Source organism: Siniperca chuatsi, linkage group LG14 (genome assembly GCF_020085105.1).
Source record: "Siniperca chuatsi isolate FFG_IHB_CAS linkage group LG14, ASM2008510v1, whole genome shotgun sequence".
Classification (NCBI taxonomy): domain Eukaryota; kingdom Metazoa; phylum Chordata; class Actinopteri; order Centrarchiformes; family Sinipercidae; genus Siniperca; species Siniperca chuatsi.
In genome coordinates, this window is record NC_058055.1 from 21,934,695 (window position 1) to 21,955,047 (window position 20,353).

Sequence of the window (20,353 nt, forward strand, 5' to 3'; positions counted from 1 at the left end):
TCCAGATGACTACGACTGAAACCTTTTCTATGATAGAACACTCCTGGACGAATGAGGGACTACACCGTCTCACAGGCAACTTGTGACAAGGGGCTGCATGGCTTCATTTACTACAACTGATTTTACAGTACTGCTGACCATTTCCCAAAGCCCACTGCAATGGTTTTGGGTTTTTTAATGTTTTTTTCGTTCCAGGCTTTAGTCCGATTTTTTGTTGTTGTTAATTTCATTACAGTGAATATCATCTGCTGCTTTTAGATTTGTTATACATGTTATTGCGTGGTAATGCAAATAGAGACTGTCAATTACATTAATGCACAACCATAAATGACAAAAATTAAAGCAGACTTGATGTTGACTGTGATGGGTTACCTAGCTCAGTAAAATTTCCATTCTATATATACTCAAGGATTTCATACCACCATGTAATAAATAGAGGATTGACTGTTTCAACTTTCAACCCATAACTTTAAAATCTAATGAGCAAACATTTGACACCCTCAAAAAACGATAATATAATAACTAAATACTGCCAGTGTACAAAAATCATGATGCAGTTATGTGATCACTATGTAGCGTATGGCACTGAAGAGGGCTTTAAAATAATACAAATTGAAATGACTATAACCATTTATAAAACATTTAAATAAAAACGTGTCACAGATTACACAGTAGGTTATACAATTAAATACAGATACAAAATAATGTAACATTTGGATACCAGCCGGTGTTTATAGGACCACACACTTTGACACTTGTTCCTATTAAGAATGAATTCTAAGTAACATTTAATTAAAAAGATGACAGAATCCATTTTTATTACATTTTTTTAAACACAGCCCTGAAAACTTTGACATGAGCTATAGCAGATTCTAAAAAATCCCACACAACAAACAGCAAATCCTCAAAAGCACATTCTCAAGTTTACACATGTACTGATGCTTTACTAATCATGTAAACTGACTTCACTAATTACATGTAGAGAGTATGCTTACATACAAATGTCTTAATTATCAATAAATAAACTAAAAGTAAATTCATGTGAGGTCGCATACAATTTTAAATATATTTAATAAACAAAATTTAGACTTTGTGCTGAGAATAGACGTCTCAGAACCATGTCGGTTTCTGGCGCAACATCAATCTGCTGCCAATCTGATGGTTTTATCAACAGAAAACAAAATACCTCGATAAAACAATAATGCTATTATTGCATAATAAACATAATTAAACATTCTCCAGCCAGTAGATGCCTTTAAAAAAATATAAAAAATAGCATTTAACGTGGTTAAAGCAGCAACATCGGTAAATCAGTCCGCTACCTACAAATGAATGAGTGATTCTTACAGTATCAGTTGTCCACAGCTGCTTTATACTGTATGAAAAGCTTCTCCTTCAGTTCATTAAACATCTGCAGCCATCTGAAGGCAGCAGGACAGACATATTGATAAATCTGCAGCCTCTGATTTGAGAAGTGCCGTCCACTGTGTTTACGTTCATTAAATCACATGCAAATGACACCAGGCTGCTACAGAATAACCACACACAACTCTACACACATCAGACGGGTCAGCTTTAACTCGGCATTCTGGTGTTTATGCGGGAGACATCGGATTGCCAGAGCTCATTAATCCTCTGCATCACAGCCTCCTTTCCAATAAAAAAATAAAAATAAAATCAGAGGTCATGTTTTATTCTTGAAATGCTGCTGTATCACATTTTAAGACATGATGTGACCATTTACAATGTGAAATACAGTAGAATTACGACTGAAATAGCATCAGATTGATGTGATCATATAAACTGCTTCACCAAGCTATTTTTTTATTATTCATTTGGTTATTAGGATACATCATCTAGGAACAATCAACGTCTGTACAAAAGTTTGCGCAAATTCATCAGGTAGATGTTGACATATTATTATTTGACAGGATAAGTGAAAACTTTGGCCTGCTGGTAGCGCTAGATGAGAAGTCAGGGATCACCAAAGTCATTTGGATTCATCTTGTGGAAAACATGAATGCCTGTACAAAATGTCACGACAATCCATCTAATATCTGGTGAAGTATTTCAGTCTGGAGGCTAAACACGTCCTGGACCACTCTCGGACAGAGGTAAAACTGACTCCAAAATGTTGGACTGTTCCTTTAAACAGGCTGCAAGGAGCCTGTTTCTACCAGGAAATGCCCACTGCAGCTCATCAGCTTCCTTTACTGTAAATCCAAACTCAACATTGTTGAATGTAACGCCTTGGCATAAGCTGTGGAAGAGACAAATGTTACTGTCAACAGTGTTTTTAATGTTTTCATGTATAGTTCCACTAAAGCTCAGTGTGCAGTGAGTGAGGCATTGTGTGCAGTGAGCACCTTTGGGATTGTTGTGGAAGACACAGTTGTTTGCACAGGTGTCCGGGTGGGAGTCCCAGAAAGAGGAAGCACAGCAGCAGAGAGGAGGGAGCTCCAGCTTCTCCTGAGACAGTCGCTCCTTCATCTGAGCTCTCAGAGCCTCAATGAACCTGCAGAGAGTTACAATCAGCCCGTTTATCACGACAGCTTCAGCTTCACGAAGCCACATGCTTTTTTTTTTTTTAGTTCAGTTTATTTGGTCCAGTGTTGCATTTGAGTTCTGGTTCGTGTTCACACTGACTTCTTACAAACACAGGCAAGTATTTCTGAGTACACATGAAGTTATCTGGACTGACAGGTAACTCGTTGATTGGACAGTTTTAGTGAAATCATACTGCATCATCAGCGCTACATGGGCAAATCAAATTCTGGTGACTTACAGCAACTCATGTTGCACTTTACTGAACTATATGTGTTTATCTTCTCTGGTGTCACAAGGAGCTCATGAAAAAATAACTATGTTATTTTATGAGCATTAATAGTTGAGACTGCAACTGGCCCTATGAAATTTCAATATACATAATAACCAACAGGACAAGAAAGAGGCATTTTGTGCTGTAATTTTACTGCTAAACTACACAGAGTTGGAGAAGTTCCCCTTTAAGTTTTGGCAAATGAATCTCCATTAATTACCTTGCAGATACTTTCCCTTTCTCCTCTTTTTTCCTCCTCTGCAGCTCCAAAGCTCTCTCCTCCTCCTCCTCCTCCTCAAGCTTCATTCGCTCCAGAATCAGCAGCTCTCTCTCCTCCAGCTTCTGTCGGGCCTCTGCGAGCTGCCGAACGCTCTCCAACTTTCTCTCTTCCTCCAGACGAACCTGTTCTTTCTCTGCTTTGATCCTTCAGTGAAGACAGGGACATTTGAGAGCAGCTTTTCACAGAGAGCAAAGAATCACATGTAATTCGCTATTTGCTATACACAGAAGCAGATTACTGAGCAATTTTGGCAAAATAGTGAAATATATTTGTTTTGATATTTTTTTCTGCTCTGAATGCTTGTCACCACTGTTGTACATTATAAATGACTTAAACTTAGCTCAATTCAAGCTGCTCATCTTCATAAAAACATTTAACAGCCATCTTTCAAAGCTACAGAGGTTGATTATTTGAAACTCTAAAGACAGATTTTGGGCATAGAATCACTTAAATCGCATGTTCACACCAATAAGAGGAAGTGCTGAAGGAGAAAACACTGTGGTCTCGTCACCTTGCCGTCCTCTTCAGGTGTTTCCTGTGCTGTTTGTTCTCCTTCACTTGCTCTCGCTCAATGTTCATGTACATACGGCGGTGCATCAGGAACTGAGACTGACGCTGCAGAGAGAGGCGTGTTATCTATGACATTTGGTCTGACAGGGTTCGAGCAAGTAAAGCCAAAGGTTCATGCACATGTCTGATGTCTACCTGTCTTTTCAGTTCTTCTTGATCAGACAGAGGCCACAGGACCTGTGGGACTCTGAGGTTGGACTGGAAACCAGGATCAGGTTGTGATTTGTCAGAATCCCACAACATAGGTCCACTCAGCTGAAACATATACACAGTCAGAACAGAGTCAGTATGCCTAGAAAATAGGGTTTGATTGATCAGCTCCAATCAGTATGAATGTACCAAGCTGCCAACAGCGCTAATTTAAATCGATAACAAAATATTTTTGTAGATCTTCAGGCTCGCCACTTTCTCAACACAAATGTTAAGGGAAAAGTCTGGTGATATTCTATATTTTTCTTATTGTCAACAAATCCCAAAAAAGAACTGATTTTACTAACAAGTAGTGTGTGTATTCAAAGCCTGATATGTTGTAGAAAAGGTTTCAGTCGTAGTCATCTGGACACTGTTTTCACAATCAAGACGTTTCGGCTCCCATCCGGAAGTCATTCTCAATTCTCACATTGAGAATGACCGAAACGTCAGTGGACACACTAACCATCACTGGTGCAGCCAACTGATTTTCAAAGTTGCATAATACATTGATTGGAGATCACCTTTAGGTTAAACTTAACTTTATCTGGAAGGCCTAATTCTGGCTAGTCCTAATTTCCTGGCAAAAACTATACAGAAACATTCAAATCTGCATCAGTGTTAGATGGTGTAGATAAACAAAGCGAGGCATAAACTGCACTGTTTATTGTTCTTGTGGTTCCTTGTTAGTAGCCTGGATATGTAGAGTTTTGTTAATCCCAGCAGTTTGCGTACAGTATGACGTCTGTCTGTTCCAATTTGACTGAATTATGACTCTGAGGAGAAGGTGTGTGGTTTGAGGCTAATTGTGTCGGAAAGAAGAAAAAAAACTCATTTTACTGTACAAATATGGATGTTGTTTGCATTTCATCAGATCGCATTTTCTGTTCATATCCTTCAGTTCTTATTCGTTACATCCCTACTTGGATAAGTGCAACTGCAATGAATTGAAAACTATCTGTACCAGTATTGGCTGAGACAGCCATGTAAATAATTGTTTATGGGATATTGGTAAATGTCTACATGTCATGCATCCTAGATTAATTAATAAAACAAAACTTGAAATCAGAAAGCCATCAACATGGCACACAGACTGAACTATGATGAAAGGTGCCACTGCTGCACCGTGGGTATTCATTAACCTTCTGCTTAACGAGGGGACATTCGTGTAGACTCGTGAAGATATGATCATCTCCCTCTTCCTCTTCTCCCTCAACATCCTCCTCCTCTTCTTCAACTTCCTGCTCTGCTCTCAGCACGTGAGATTCAGCTTTCTGTTGGGTGCAAAGGAAAATAATTTTTATTACTCCCTGGATGTGCAATAACACACACAGTTATAGGAACTATGTGTTTTTAAAAAGAGGAATAAGTGTGAGCCACAGGCGCTCACATGTCTGGTTGGAGAGATGTTCCATTTGCCTCCAGGAAGGTCTGACGTGATTTCCCCACGTGGGATCATCCGACAGGCCGCCAGTCTGAGTCTGCCCTGCCTCATGCCTTCACTAGACTGGAAAACCATGGAAATAAATAACCTTCCAGATTAATCACTGTCACATTATTCACTTACTCACACAAGGAAACAATGCAATCATTCTGACTGCCAAAAACAACACACACAGCAGAGTTTTGCACTACGTACCTGAAGAAATTAGGACACCATAGGGCTAACTGTACAGAAGATAGAAGCCTGTCTGGGTCCCTGAGCAGACTTTGATCCTCCACAGTAAACATAAAAGCCTGACAAATACTGGATTTTTGAGGTTGATATCAATATTTATATAGTAAATATTTAATCTGATAGCAATAAATCAGCCAATATTCATTTTAACATCCCCACTTAAATAATAAAACATTTTATATGGATCTCTAAAATTTGGTTGTTAAAGAACTGTGACCAAAATATGTACTGAGCGGGACATTTTACAGTTGAAATACTCATCGGTGCTCTCTGGTGGACAAACTATAATGGAGAAACAGTTTCTGAATTATCTCAAATATATCTCATTGCTTATTGGTCAAACATCCAGCCATAAGTGACGGTTGAACATGTCTCTCTGAATCCATGGGCATTAATCTGCTACAACAGTCTACTCTTCTGGTTTCAGTCTTTCCACAATATTTTTGAACCTGGCTGCAAGGATCTGCTCCCATTCAGCCACAAGAGCATTACTGAGGTCAGAGAGTGATGTTGGGTGATAAAGTCTTGTTCACAGTCGGTGTTCCAGTTCATCCCAAAGGTGTTGGATGGGGTTGCGTAGTTTGGGCTTTCCCCAAACTGTTGCCACAAACGTTAAACTTTTCTTTCATTGGAACAGAGCAACCTTACTCAAAGCATGAACAGCCCCAGACCAAAAGTACACAACATGTCCATATACTTTTGGCCATTTAGTGTATATTGTGATATTGATATGAGCCATATTGTTCAGCTCTATTTCAAAATAACTTTTCAATGTGAATATGTGGGGAACACCAATTAGTTGCAATTAAAATCAGTGAAAGAAAGAAAAGTATTAACCTGATAAAACCAAGTATCTGTTCACTACGGTTTTCTGGAAGGTGCACACATCAAACCAGTAAGCAAAACATGAGATTACTTTGCTAAAACTTAAATTATGTAATTATTCTCTGGGGTGGAAGTGCTATATAATACCCTCTCACCTCATGAGAGCTCCTCTCCATCACCCTGTGTTGTGCAGCACCTCCAGCAGACACATGTTGGGTCCAGACCTGATACTGCTGTTGTGGGATTCTCCTGTCAGGTTTCACCTGGACATAAACACAGTTTTACAATGAGGAGGTCAATCAGGCAGAGACAACAGCAGTGTGGGCAACCATGTAGTGCCAAAATGATTAGTCGATTATTTGATTAGTCCGTCGATCGACAGAAAACTAATCAACAGTAATTTTCAATGTGAGGATTTGCTCCTTTTTTCTGTTTCAAATCATTGTAAACTGAAAATCTTTACGTTTTGGACTGTTGGTTGGATAAAGCAATTTAAAGAAATGTGAAATAGTGATGGACATTTTCACTATTTTCTGACACTTTACAGACTGCATGTTTAATCACTTAATTGAAAAAAATAACTGACAGATATTCAACATTGAAAATACTGGAATGTGTGTGAAACCAAAGTCATTAAGAGCTCATTTTACCCAAGACAGCCCTTTACCCTGATCAATTTTTTGGAGTTAATACTATCTCATTAATACTTCACTGTCGGTCAAAATAACGTTATCTTTACCACTGAGTCTGTCTGTGGCTGATGTCTCTTCTTGCTGACTTGAACTTGCTGCGCCACACGATGGCGTACTTCGTCTTGAAATCGTCGAAGGCTCTCTTCATTCTCCCTCCTCTTTGCTGCCTGGATCTCCTCCGTCAGCAAAGCCAGAGCCTAAACCAAGACATGGGAAGACTGTGACTTTGCAGCATCAGCCTCTCCAACCTGCCTGCATTTTCACCTGCGACGCATTACTTCTGTTTGGGGTCTTAAGAGACCCCAGCTGTAAAACATGGAATATGGATTTTCATCTCTTCTATATCTGCAATTAGAGCTGCAATGATAATATTAAACTAAATATCTTTGGGTTTGGGACTGTTGGTCAGACAAAGCAAGCAATATAAATATGTCAAATTGGGCTTTTGGAAATTGTGGTGGGCATATATTTTTTGACAGTTTTTGTTACAAACTAAAATTGATTGAGAAAGTAATTAACAGATTAATCAGTAATAAAAATGACTGTTGGAGTTGTTATCATAAGAGATCTAACATAAGCAAAGTCACTATGTAAGATAAATATTTTAGAGGTAGGCCGATATGTCGGCAAATATTTGCTTATTGCACATATAATGGTATCAGTGAATATGTTGGCCAATAAGTAACAAGAAATGCAGTACAGAAATGCCAAACTCGGATTGAGGTCATTTAGAAAATGTCACCATTACATAGTCTGACCACCAGAGAGCACTGACAAGTTTATTTTTACAATGTAAAATGCCCCACTTATTGTGTAGTTTTTATATCTTATATTCTCTATATTGCGTATGTAGTGTGTCACAATTCTTTAACAAAAAACAAATATTAGGAATCCATATCAACATTGATTGTTTATGTTTTTTTTAAATTACTATAGGCAGATTTGTATGTTGTATGATTTAAAAAAAAATGTAAATTTAAGAATATTCGTATCTGTCTCAGAAATCCAGTATCGTTTGGATAGTCAAGACAATGTATAAAACATTCAATATTTATTTATTTGGTGTATTAACAATGCTTTATTGTCATTACCACATATTGTCACCTAGTTTGTGGCAAAGGGAAGGGTTATCACTTTAATACTTATGTACATATTGAGTTCTAATAAAAAATAATAATAATTATTATATATAGGGTTAACGTTCAACTTTGCAAAACTCATCACTTCCCAAAACCTGGTCATCACCAGTAACGGTCTCTCAAGAGCCTGATAACAGCTAGTCAAAGCTTGCTTTGGTCATTAGCGTTACAGTTAAATGCCAAACCCACAGACGGGTGCTCCAGGAAGTCTTGTCCGCCCTCCACCCAGGCTCCCACCGCCATCACCGCCTGGTTCCTCTCGGCCAGCACCTTGTTGGCTCTGGAGGCTGGGTGCTCCTTGCTCCGACTGACTGACGCTTTAATCCTGCCGTTTGTCGCAGGAACAAGCCGGCTGGTACTCATTGGTAACGTTAGCTTCGTTAGCCAAGCTAACGTACGGTGATGCTAACTCACTGCTTAAGATATCTTCTCGGTTTACCGTTGGCGAGGTTATACATTGATGTAACGTTGTAACGGGTTTGTCGACTGTATTATTCAAGATATTCGCCAACCAGAACAAGAGAAACAAAGAAAAATCCCTGTAACGTTTGTCTAAGCACAACAAACACCAACAGATTAGTTTGAGTTTCGCTCACTTAATCTTCTTTTACTTTCTGGCGTTTGCCAAACAGCTCACTGGCGCATTACTGCCCCCACCTGGCCAGGAGGCGACATCGTGAAAGTGCATCGTGCCTAAACACGAAGAAAGGGAGAGACTTTCTACATCCATCCTTAAATACATTTAAGGAAAAAAGGGAAATGTTTTAATCATACTGAATATTACTTATAATGATACAAATGTGGCTTCAATAATTCTAATCACACCAGCTTCTCTCATAAGCAGCAGGCAGTTTAATGAGCAAATAGTACAGTTCATTCAGATTTACTTTATTTCTTGTTTTTGGTAGTCTTTGTTATGTCTGGTCTTGACTTTGATCAGTCTGTCTGCACTGTAAATAAGATGCCCTGGACAGTTTTGACTGGTGAGCGCCTGAGCTGTTTGGTCACCTTAACACAGTGGCAATGCAAACTTGTAAGAACTACTATGGAAGTCTCAAAAGATGGCTAAAACCCTCAGTCAGCTGCAGACAAATTGTTGTATCTCAGGCTCTGACCTGTACCTACAAATTCTTCAAAGTCACAATGAATTGTTTCAGCTTTACCGTCCTACTCTGGAGTACTTGTTGCCACAATAACATCACTGTATGCACTGCTGACTGGAGATCAGTGGGAGCATGAACAGGAACACATACTAAAAGATGTATGTATACTGATAAAATGCTTTCTATTCTTATGCTAACCAGAGGCAGGATCTTCTGAATGTGGGTCATTCTAAAAGGCAAGAGAGTATAGTGCGGAGGAAACTTCATTTCATATTTATTCTTTTTTTTTTTAGTACAAGACTAAGAGCCTGGGGATGTCATTCGTTTTGCAGGTATTTGGTCCACAGTTCAAAATTTTAACCAGCTGGTGGCGCTATATGAAAAGTCAGGGGATTGAAGTTGATACAGTTCATCCTGAGGTGACCAAGAATACCTGTACTGAATTTCATAGCAATCCATTTAATATTTGACATTTCACTCTGGACCAAAGCGGTGGACCGACCGACTGACTGACATGGCCAAAAATGCATCTCAGGAATGGGGGGGGGGGTGTTAACACAAGATGCAATATTAATTTCAAGTTTTTTTGCCTTGTTGAACTGTTTTCACATGAACCCTTTTGTGTGTCTCCTTGTTCATTATCTCACCTGACAACGTGCCAACCTGTAATTTTGGAAGTAAACATTTACGTAGTGAAAAGAGGGGAGCGGTTTACAGAGGTATTTATGATGCAGGTACGCTGTAGTTCCGCCTCAGTATGCATTTGATTAATTCATAAATTCATAAATCATAAATTAGAACAGCAAAATGGTACATGCCAATTATAATTCCCCTCTCTTTGGAAACTAATGGGACCTCTTATTGATGGACAGACAACAATATAAATGACGTAAATGTTTTAACTACTGACATTCAAACAAAGACTTTCTTTACTTAAATTCTTTATTAAAAAATGACAGTATTTTACCACAGGAAAATAGAATTAAATTGCACTGCGTAGTGTGCAACATGGCCATTTTCAGATATACAGATTACTCTGAATGTTGGTCGTTCTGACAAACTTGCGGAGGACATCTGTTCTCGGAGACGGGTCCAACTGAGGACAGAAAGAGAAAAGCAGGGGATTAAAATGTTAAAAATGAGGAGAACAGGGAAACACTTCAGATGCATTTTAGGAGTGATTTAACAAGCCCTCGTTCACTTCCCCGTTGCCATGTTGAGTGACGTTCAAATACTCAAGTGGACTTCTGTGAGATCAAGTGAACTTCGATGCAGAGGCAAGCCTTACCTTCTGTACTACCCAGCGTATACATTATGTGGCTGCAAGAACATGCATCAATTTACTTTATTCTACATTGTGTTTTTGTTTTTGAGCTTTAAACCTTTCTAACTTTGTTCAGAAAACTGTGATATAAATACAATTTAGTTTGATCATATTGAAGACACTGATAAACTCGTCTGATGATCTCATACTGGAATCATTCGCTGAAAAAAAAAAAAAAACGCAGCCTCCTCATTGACATTAATTGATACATGAGACGAAGTAACTGCAATGCAAAGGCAGAAAGGCAAGCAGCTGTTTCAAGATTCATCATCCAATAATATTTGTGGAGTCTGCAGATAAGAGCAGCACTGTTCCATTAGAAATCTTCCCCTCGCTCATTAAGTGGCCACCCGTGTGGCGCCACATAATATCAAGTGCCGAGGGGAAGTTAAGGTGAGCTGAGATGTGGAAGGAGCTATTTGGGACGCCCCGGGTCTTGACAGTCTCTCACGATGCATTTAGGCAAGAAACATCCAATCACACAGCTTAAAATTCTGTGCTGTTACATTGTTGAGAAAACTGAAAACACAAACTGCAGCCTTAAGTAATTCACTTTTGCATTCTGGGTTAATTTTGGCAGAATTCAGCAACTCTAGTGCCATATTTTGTTAACAAATTCTACAAGGAAGCGTTTTAACTTGGCTACATCTGTGCCTCCAACTGGCTTCCTCTCCATGGCAACTGTGGTCGAGGCTCATGGGCATTGTAGTAGAGACATCCAGTATACCAAAATGACGAACAAATCATGATTTCTCAGAAGAAAAAAAACCTTAAATAATTAAAACCTATATGATCGTTACATTATCCGAGAGAGTCCCGTGTTTCTATGTTTAGTAGCATTGAGGATATCGTTAATGGGAATACAGAATGGATTAAAACACTCCTCCAACTTCACAACTCTATTCCCATCAGCTGACAAAACCTGCAGTAACATCATCGACTGGAGTGCGGCTGGAAGTGCAACTTATGTACGTCTTCTGATTTCGAAAGCCTCCTCAGATATAAAAAGAAAAGCAGCTCACCTGTATGGACTTGCCAAGCTTGGTTAGTGCAGGCTTGTAGGTCTCCATGGTGACAGAGTCAGGGCCGATGATATCACTGTAACACTGGTAAACAACAGTGGCGATGCGGTGGACCTCGCAGTGGTTTAGTACTGATGAAACAGCACAAAGAAAAAGAAGGTTATCAGACGACTACACAATGAAACAATCAGAACCAAAGAAGACTGGACAGTTTGACTGTCAACTTCTTTATCCTGATGATACATCTGTTTGTTTGGACTTTCAGTGTCTGTAAGTGCACCGGCACCAAAACGACCAAATCAGGATGCAAAACTATGTGAGCTCAGCGAGTGGAGAGGAGCCTAATGGCACTACATTTCATTCAGTTGGCAGATGCTTTTGTCAAAACGGACTCACAGTCAACAGTTGTCAATCTGATATCAAACACTGTCAGAGGCGACTTACCAGAAGTTTGTCATTATTACCATAATTATTAAATATAAACACCACAATTTCATGAATCAATTTATTATTAATTATTATTGATTAATGTTTGTTTTTCTTATAAACATTAGGTATGCTTACTTAGAGGCTGACTTTTCCCAATTCATACAGAAACAAGATAAGTTTGTGATAATGCTTAGTACAAACTTATGATAGTGCTTAGTACAAATGTATGTTGTTCAATACTATGTAGACCGCAAATGCAACTGCACACATTGCAACTTTACATTTAACAATTGGAGCCTAACTTCACAACTTATTAACATAAACACATTAGCTAGAATCAACAGCACTCCGATTTACAATGGTGCACCTGAAACCAAAACGTCTCTTTATAAACTTAAAAGAAAGGTCGACCTGGAGCACAGAGAGTCTCAAGAAAGGTGGACAATTGATTTTTTTAAATTTTTTTTACTTTTGATGGGTTTAATGTGAATGCTTCCCATCTCATCTGCAGGAAGAAAGCTGCCATTTTCCAAATCTCAATAATAATATGGTAATGCCACCTAAGTATGACAGACGAGAGAAAGGAGAAGGAAAGCCGAGTCGTGCAGCTTTAATGTGTCTATAGTTTTTTTTGTGCGTGTGTTTGCAAATGTGAGAGAGGACAAGTGAAAAACCTGGCTTGACCCCACGTAATGTGAGTTTGAGACACCTGAATTAGGAAAATTCTAAGTAACAGTATTTGTACCTGCAGCTGGAAGTCCAGTAACTATGTTGGGTTGCTGCAGTGGCTGGCAGACAGGCTGATCACTGAAAGCACTGGTGTGTAGAGAGCGCAGGAAGGGAGCGGAGCTACAGCACAGATAGTCGGCTGTTTTGTACTCAGCCACAGAGCTATCTGACAGCACAGTCACATTCAGCTCTCTGTGCTGCAGACAGTCAAAAACCTACAACAGACAGAGAAACACACAGTCATCCCAACACAACCTCGCCTTTACCGTGTTGATCACCTTGAAAAATACCTCCATGTTTGAGTTTGATCATTGTAATCTAACTATGTGGTAAACAATGCTTGAAGTGAGCCAGTAGACAAATAACTACTGTACATTCATTCACCACATTTCTAATACTGGGTAGGACACCCCCTTTGCTCCCAGAACAGCCTGCATTCTTCATGGCATTGATTCAACAAGGTGCTCGAAACATTCCTTAAAGATCCTGGTCCATGTTGACATGATAGCGTCACACAGTTGCTGCAGATTTGTCGACTGCACATTAACACCTCCTGTTCCCCCACATCCCAAAGGTGCTCTGTTGAATTGAGATCAGGTGAGTGTGGCCATCTCTCATTAACAAATCGTTTTCACCCACAGAAGTGCAGATCACTGGGTGTTTTTTTCTTTTCCTCCACCATTGTCTGTGAACGCTCAAGACTGTGCGTGAAAATCTCAGGAGATCAGCAGTTTCTGAGATACTCAAACCACCCTGTCTGCTGGTCTCATCCAACCACCGCATCTCACTCCACTGTCAAAGTCACTTAGATCACATTTCTTCCACATTCTGATGTTTGGTCTGAACAGCAACTGAACCTCTTTGCCATGGTTGCATGCTTTTATGCATTGAGTTGCTGCCACATGATTAGATGATTAGATATTTGCATTAACGTACACGTGTACCTAATGAAGTGGCCACTGAGTGTATATATAATGACAAAGAGTTAGGTTTTTGACAGTGAATTAGTGTGAGCGACACTAACAATTATGTACAGGACAATATTTCTATGTATATTATAATCGTGTTATATGCTCCTTTTTTTAACCAACAGACTTTGAGCTGATATATTCCAATAAGGTCCTCCTGTTGCTACATTGTTGTGCTTCTTGAATGTAAGAAAACAAACTCTGTGGATGGCTGAAAATCTGCTATCAATTTGCTATCTGTTGTTTACATAATTTAAATCACAGTGCCATCCAACTGATTTTATTGTATAAACGTACCTTTTCTGTCCACTGAAAAAGCTGGTCTTCTGCAATGTAGCAAGTCACTTGGCATATCAAAACCTTCAGGGAAAGGAATGCAAGAGCTATTTTATGTAACATTTGTGGATTAGACACACTTATACAAACATACAAGTGTAACTCAAAGACAGGAAGGACTGATAATACTGATGGATGACAAATTAAAGGAAAAACCAACATATAGAGCTCTTTTTTTTCATGACAGCACTACTACAAGCTCAACCATCGCTGGAACAGTTTGGTCTTTTCCTGACCTTGAAATTTGCTTTGCCTGTCTGTGTGATATTTTCATGCACAGCACATCGCGCAAAGGTAGGAGAGATCCAAACAGGTTGGAGTTTTTTTCAACCGAAGCAGTACAAAGAGAGGTGTTGTATTTTTGTGAAAATTGGGTCTGGCTACGATGAGGATATACAGTATATGTGATTCTGTCAACACGGGCAAACTCAATACTTGGGAGGAAATGCACCACAACTATGGAATAATGCCAAAAATTTAAATAAACAATGTTCATTAAAACACTCTCAGACCAGCGGCATGTCCTGTGGGTAAGACTCATACCATACTAGGGCTGCAACCAATGATTTTTTCCCCATTATTGATTAATCAGCAGATTATTGTCTCAATTCATTGTTTGCTATATGTAACATCAAAAAAACTGTGATGTAAGATAAAGAACAGCAGCGAATTCTGACATTTGAGAACCTGAACCCATCAAATGTTTGGCATTTTTGCTTGACTAAATTGATTATTAAAATAGTCGCCTAACCAATGCAGCTCTATACCATACATACTCTAACCCCAACATAGCCCCTTCGTGTCTGACCTTTGTTGCATATAATTTTCCCTCTTGCTGTCCCCCTTCATGTTCGGTCACCTCTCTACGGGCTTGTCACTATGTTTATCTTGATTAAATCACATGCAAACGACACCAGGCTGATAGAAAATAACCACACAAGCCTCTACACACATCAGACTGGTCGGTTATAACTCTGTTTTCTGACAGTTTATGTAAGAGACGCCGGATTAGCAGGGCTCATTAATCCTGTGTGTCATGGCCTACTTTCCAACTTTTGTAGCTGAAGTGGGGTTTCATGTTTTATTCTTGACATTCTTGTCATTGGAAGCATCTGCATTCTTTATATTTCTCCAGATTATTTAGATTTTTCCTTTAATTTGTCACCTGTTTGTAGCTTGACAATGAACTAAGCATAGCCATTATAATGTGCTTTTAATAAGAGTAAACATTTCAAACAGCACTTAAGAAAAATGAAATAGAAGATCAGGAGCAAACTCAATAAATTGAATGATTATTGAATTTACAACACTCAGGCGCTTTCTGCGGCATTAATCAAATAGCAGACACATTCTGAAGAGTTGCTCTCAGCTACTTTGCTCAGTGTGTCACTCACTGATGGGTTGTCCTTGTGTCTGTAGAAAACACATGCTGACTCCTCACTGGTTTGTCCAGTTACAGCCCGGCTCCTCTCGTTCCACACTGATGCATGACCAACTGCATCCCAGTTTGCAGAGGTGAGAACGTACACTGACAGAAACCCTGTGAAGACAGATCCTCTCAGTATTCAACAACAGCTCACATGTGACACAAGTTTCCCTATTACACTTTTTTTTATTTGACACGGTGACACTATCAGGTGCATATATATGTATATATATATTTTATATTTATATATAATTTTGTGTTTTAATTAATTACTGTTTGCTGTATCCGTCAGGCGATCACATATTATCTGTGAGGACACAGACAGACATTTTAAAATTATAGACCTTTCCTCACAGTGGACACTGGGACAGGCGTAACTACTATCATTTAGAGCTGAAACAATTAACTGATTAGTCGAACGACGTATTGCCAAATGTATTGCCAACTATTTTGATGATTGATTAAGTCTTTAATTTTTAACAAAAATGCCAAACTTTCATTGGTTTCAGCTTCTCAACTGATAGGATTTTCTGCTTTTCTTTGGCGTATGTGATGGTAAACTGAACATGTTTGGGTTTTAGACTGTTAGTCAGACAAAACAAGCTATGTGAAGACATCATCTTGTGCTTTACCAAATTGTGATGGACATTTTTCACTATTTTCTGACATCTTATAGACAAAACAATCTATACATTAACTGTTAAAATAATCAGCCAATTAATCGATAATGAAAATAATCAGTACTTGTAACCCTACTATCATTAATGGCTGGCTGCATTACATTTACAGAAAGTGTTCCAGCACCACATCCTGCTGGTTTACTGGCAAACCATCATCAGTATTAATAAATCACTGCTGGGAGACAGGTCTGTAATTACTGTGCATCAACAAACAAAACCTGAACATAAGCAATGGGGAAGCTGGAAGCAGGGGGAAACAGCTAGCCTGCCTCTGTCGTTAAGTTAAAAAAATATGTCCACCACCTCTGAAGTTGAATAATTTGCACTTTGCATCTTGTTTGTTTAACTTATACATGAACACAAATGTAAAAACATCAAAAGTTACAACAAATAACTCCCCTTAAACCCTTTTACATTTATGTTTATGAACAAGTTAAACAAACGATATACATTCTGTTTGGTGCTGGGCAGGTAGCATACAGTGGGTTTTTCAGAGCATGCTTGCTGCGGCTGGAAAAGAGGTTGATGAGAGCGGTGAGCGTGAACCAATCTTTTAAAATTTGCTGCCGAAAACACGGAAACAATGAGCTGAAAGGCACTAAAACACTTCTCTGTGGGTTTGTCACTACAAGCTATGCCTTTTACATTACACATATTAATTTGATCCACTGTTAATATAAAAAATATTGATTAGTGCAGCTTTAATGTTCTTTAGAAATTTTTATTTCACTGTTCTCCACTTACCTGTAGGGGTTGCAACTATACTGCCTGCACCCCGGTAAAATCAAAATGATGTATCCAAAATCACATAATGTAAATTATTAAAAATCCATCCCTAGGACATAATTTTACTGAAGAGTATGTTGTGTGGTTCACGCCATTTGTCTAGACAAGGATGGTAACATAAAAAAAATCTAATACTGTTGTCTGTTTAATATTTAGTTTTTTTTTTTTTTTTTTTTTGAGGGGCCTTTAGTGGGTCATCAAGGGTTAAAAGTTTTTGACAGCAGAGATCATAGATAAAAAATTGGAAAGATGACATAAGAAGAGCATGTTGCTGGATATTATGCAAATTTCATGGGAGTTTTAGTTTTTTGAATGCTAACAAATAAATCATTGTTAAAATCACAACAGGTCAAATTCTAATATCAGGTGATGTATTAGATACTCATTTATAGTAACATGTGTAGTAAACCCCAGGAACATGTTTCATTTTTTCAGAAAGACTGATTAAAGAAACCCTCAATGAGAGATTGAATTGAGAAAAAGAAGCTAGTGGACGGGTGTGACATCAGGACTTCGGATCTCTATTTAGTACAACTGTTTGTAGTCCTGGAAGCTGTAAAGTTGCTTTTATTCATATTAATTGCATCTGTAGTTTTAATCTGGTTTAAAAAGTGTGTGGATTTGAGATTATTATGTTTCAACAATTTGTGTTCATTACCAATCAAAGTATGTTATTGCAGAGCTAAAGTCGCTGAACTACTCTATGTTCCAATTTCCTCACAGGGATCATTAAAGTTTAATTTGATCTGTAATAATATTAGGTGTGCTGTTAGAAGGATTCATCACAGGTAAAGTAGCATACAGAAGAGTTGTGATTCTGGAAGCTGCTGGCAGCCACTTACTGGCAGCGTTGTGTCCCACAGCGAGGATGAAGTCTGAACACTGCAACTTGTTTCCGGACGTCAGCGATTCAGAGACTTCAGGGCTCCAGTGCAGATGAACCTCCCTGATGAAGAGTGATGTGGGTTAGAGAAGGAGGAACAGTTTTGGAAAACACTGTACAACTAAGCATTTCAAGGGATGCAGGTGCCTGCAGTTTGCTGGTAGGACAGAAAAGCAGCAGGGCTGTGGTACAAAATGGCCAGCACTGAGAACCATTTAATAAAAATAAAAAAGGAACCACCATTTCTTCTTTACATCAAGTATTTCCATTTTTATGGGCTTATTTCTCAGGTTTCCTCAGACTTCATTATTGACACAATCTTTGTCTACTCAAAGTAATCCTCTTCAATCCATATAGCTAGGCACTGGTATGGTATACATAATACAAAAATAGAAACATTGTGTGAATCTGTTCTTTCTTACATGATAATTTCTGTATTTTTTAAATTCACTTCTCTACCACAATGTCAAATGGTACAGACAACAATTTCATCAATTGCATCAGTATATATAATTTACCCCTGACTTAAGAAATACAGGAATTATCCTTTATCCTTTGCATTTTGCTTTTCAGAGAGGCGTTGATTCAACTTTATGATCATTTTGAAGCATTTAGTTTGCGGTGCTGTTGAACTGTATTGTACTGTATTATACAGAGAGGTATTTCTGTTATTTAGCCTACCCTCATTGATATAAACGGGGTGGACAAAATAATAGAAACACCTGTCAGTATAAGGCAAAACAATTCAACAGCATCACAAACTGCAGCCTCCAAAATGACCATACAGTTGAATTAACACCTCTCTAAAACAGTTTCAACAAAAACTAAACATTACAACCTTATTTAAGGTATGACTATTGTATGACTATTGTATTTGACAAACTGGAAACTGAGTGTATGTCTTCATAGCAGAAGTCACAATTGTAGACAAATACTGTACTTAATAGACAGTATCAAATGTCTATTTATCTACTTAGAAACTACATTATAGTGTGTAACACCAGCTAGCGTAACAGTGTGTTATCAAATGTTTATATAGTGGTTATAAATATTAAATAGGGAGGGGGGGTGTGTTAACGTAAAGTGATATTTCATGTGTCATGCTAGCTAACGTTAGCTATAACGTTAGCCGTCAACAGGTGTGGCGTGTGGTACAAAAACAATTGTACATGCGAGAAAGATGCCAACATACAATTTTACGTCTAAAAAGTAATTTCACAATTTCACTTCAATGGATGAAACTGTCAAACGTTACTCAATCTAATATTTCCATGCTTTCTGACTTATAACTTCCTGTCTCCATGCTAGCTGTCTAACGTTATTTACCTCTTTTCCTCCAGTTCTCTGCGGATTTGTTCATCTTCTTCGTTTTCGTCGCGGTCCTCGTCATCTTCCTCCACGGCCCGAGAATACACAGACAAAACTTCACCGAAAAACGTCGCCATAATCACTAGGTTTTCAGAGAAAAGCGAAAGTTTGGCTAGTGATTTACACCTGCAACCGTTACTGCGCCACTTCCGCCGGAAGCAACACCCCTTCAAAATAAAAGCCTCAAACCCAGAATCCGCAAAATTAAAATGTCATTTCGACAAACTAAAACGAAGATAAAATAAGATAAAATAAGAAAGGATAAGATACGATAAGATAAAACTTTATTTGGGCTGTGGGGGTTCACATGTTACGAAGCACAAGAGACAGGCTAAGTAAGAGGTTAGATACATCAGATAAGGAAATATCTGAATGAAATAAATAAGCTGAAAAAATAAAATATAGAGATATGATATTAAAAAGCTGTTTACATTATATACACTACAAAGCCTTAAACTATATCAATACATTCTGCAAATATCAAATATTTGGGCAATGTATGTGCAGAAATAAGTCCAGTAATGAAACTAATTGAAAAATCCTAATTGAAATGCAATAGCCTATACATAAAAACAAAGGTGTTTTATATGTGTGTGTATATATGTATATATATATAGTTCCTGGTCAAAGGTCCTTGAGATGCACCTTGTAAATATCCTCCAGCTAAATCAAAAGAACCATATGACCAATCTCATATTATATTAATTGATCTGTCTTAAAACAAAACTCACATGTCTATATGATAGTGAAACGAGTTGTCAGTCAACGCAAATGTTCCTCCTGTCCAAAGTGGCCCTGACGAGATTCCCTATTATCCTCACTGCGATTCTAAAGTCATTTAAGTATGAAATTCCCTGTTTGTGTTTACAGTGTAGGTCATCAAGGGAACACTGTCCAGGGAAACACTATGAGAATTTTGTTATAAAAAGAAGTTTAGAAGATACCCACTTGATGTCACTAACTCAGCCTCATATTAACTTCAGCAAACTATACTGTAGATTTTGTCAATGGAATCACATTAGCAGGGGATCTTTTTAGGGCCATGTGTGAACAGGAGGAATGATTATAGCAATTAATAACTATTTCAATATGAGGGTTAGGGCTAGGA

The 20,353-nt window shown here is 38.3% G+C and overlaps 2 protein-coding genes across 2 annotated transcripts; both read right to left on the bottom strand.

Moving 5' to 3' along the window:
* Positions 1 to 618: 618 nt before the first annotated feature.
* ccdc15 (coiled-coil domain containing 15) lies at positions 619 to 8,862 on the bottom strand. The gene is made up of 10 exons (XM_044221710.1): positions 8,381 to 8,862; positions 7,100 to 7,249; positions 6,516 to 6,623; positions 5,248 to 5,364; positions 5,000 to 5,131; positions 3,804 to 3,923; positions 3,610 to 3,713; positions 3,039 to 3,242; positions 2,367 to 2,515; positions 619 to 2,260 (listed from the first exon to the last, which is right to left on the bottom strand). Exons 1-10 carry the CDS (start codon positions 8,552 to 8,554, stop codon positions 2,211 to 2,213), a joined length of 1,308 nt encoding a protein of 435 aa, XP_044077645.1. The 5' UTR covers positions 8,555 to 8,862; the 3' UTR covers positions 619 to 2,210.
* A 1,356-nt stretch (positions 8,863 to 10,218) lies between these two features.
* Positions 10,219 to 19,417, bottom strand: psmg1 (proteasome (prosome, macropain) assembly chaperone 1). Its single transcript, XM_044221713.1, has 7 exons — positions 19,204 to 19,417; positions 17,837 to 17,940; positions 15,497 to 15,642; positions 14,064 to 14,126; positions 12,815 to 13,013; positions 11,641 to 11,771; positions 10,219 to 10,390 (listed from the first exon to the last, which is right to left on the bottom strand). The coding sequence occupies exons 1-7, from the start codon at positions 19,320 to 19,322 to the stop codon at positions 10,313 to 10,315; spliced, it is 840 nt and encodes a 279-aa protein (XP_044077648.1). The 5' UTR covers positions 19,323 to 19,417; the 3' UTR covers positions 10,219 to 10,312.
* Positions 19,418 to 20,353: the final 936 nt, after the last annotated feature.